The sequence below is a fragment of the Nestor notabilis genome, unplaced genomic scaffold, assembly GCF_000696875.1.
Source record: "Nestor notabilis isolate BGI_N333 unplaced genomic scaffold, ASM69687v1 scaffold17472, whole genome shotgun sequence".
NCBI classification, from domain to species: domain Eukaryota; kingdom Metazoa; phylum Chordata; class Aves; order Psittaciformes; family Psittacidae; genus Nestor; species Nestor notabilis.
Genome location: NW_009919868.1, coordinates 3,520 through 4,011, shown reverse-complemented (window position 1 = coordinate 4,011; position 492 = coordinate 3,520). Strand labels below are relative to the sequence as shown.

Genomic DNA, 492 nt, shown 5'->3' with positions numbered 1-492 from the left:
TGGCCTTAATGCAGGGACTACGTGGGGCTGGGTCCATGGGGACAGCCCTGGGCTGCAGCTCCGTCAGCAGGGCTGGGTGCTTTGGCTCCAGGCTGGGAATGGTCTGTTGTGCCACCTCTCAGCTACCTACAACAAGCACACCAAGGTGGCGGTGAAGACGATGAAGCCGGGCAGCATGTCCGTGGACGCCTTCCTGGAGGAGGCCAACCTGATGAAGACGCTGCAGCACGACAAGCTGGTGAGGCTGCACGCGGTGGTCACCAGGGAGGAGCCCGTCTACATCATCACCGAGTTCATGGAGAAAGGTGATGCCCATGTCCCCGCGCAGTCACTGGTGGTACCCAGGGACGGTGCAGGAGCAACCAACCTCTCCTGCACCCCTGGGGTCAGCCATGGGCTCAGTGTCGGCTCCTGGGATGCTGGGAGCAGACCCAGCTCCTGCCATGGCATGTCTGAGGGATGGGGATGGGACAGACAAGGATGGAGCCCACG

At 62.6% G+C, this 492-nt stretch overlaps 1 protein-coding gene across 1 annotated transcript in view; it reads left to right on the top strand.

Annotated features, from left to right (window-relative positions):
- The window catches only part of LOC104402536 (tyrosine-protein kinase HCK-like), a gene marked incomplete at its 3' end in the record, with an annotated part of 6,888 nt that overhangs the window by 2,882 nt on the left and 3,514 nt on the right, over positions 1-492 (top strand). The window contains exon 8 of the mRNA XM_010010436.1: positions 92-385. Coding sequence (XP_010008738.1) covers positions 92-385 — 294 coding nt within the window. The remainder of the gene's footprint in view (positions 1-91; positions 386-492) is intronic.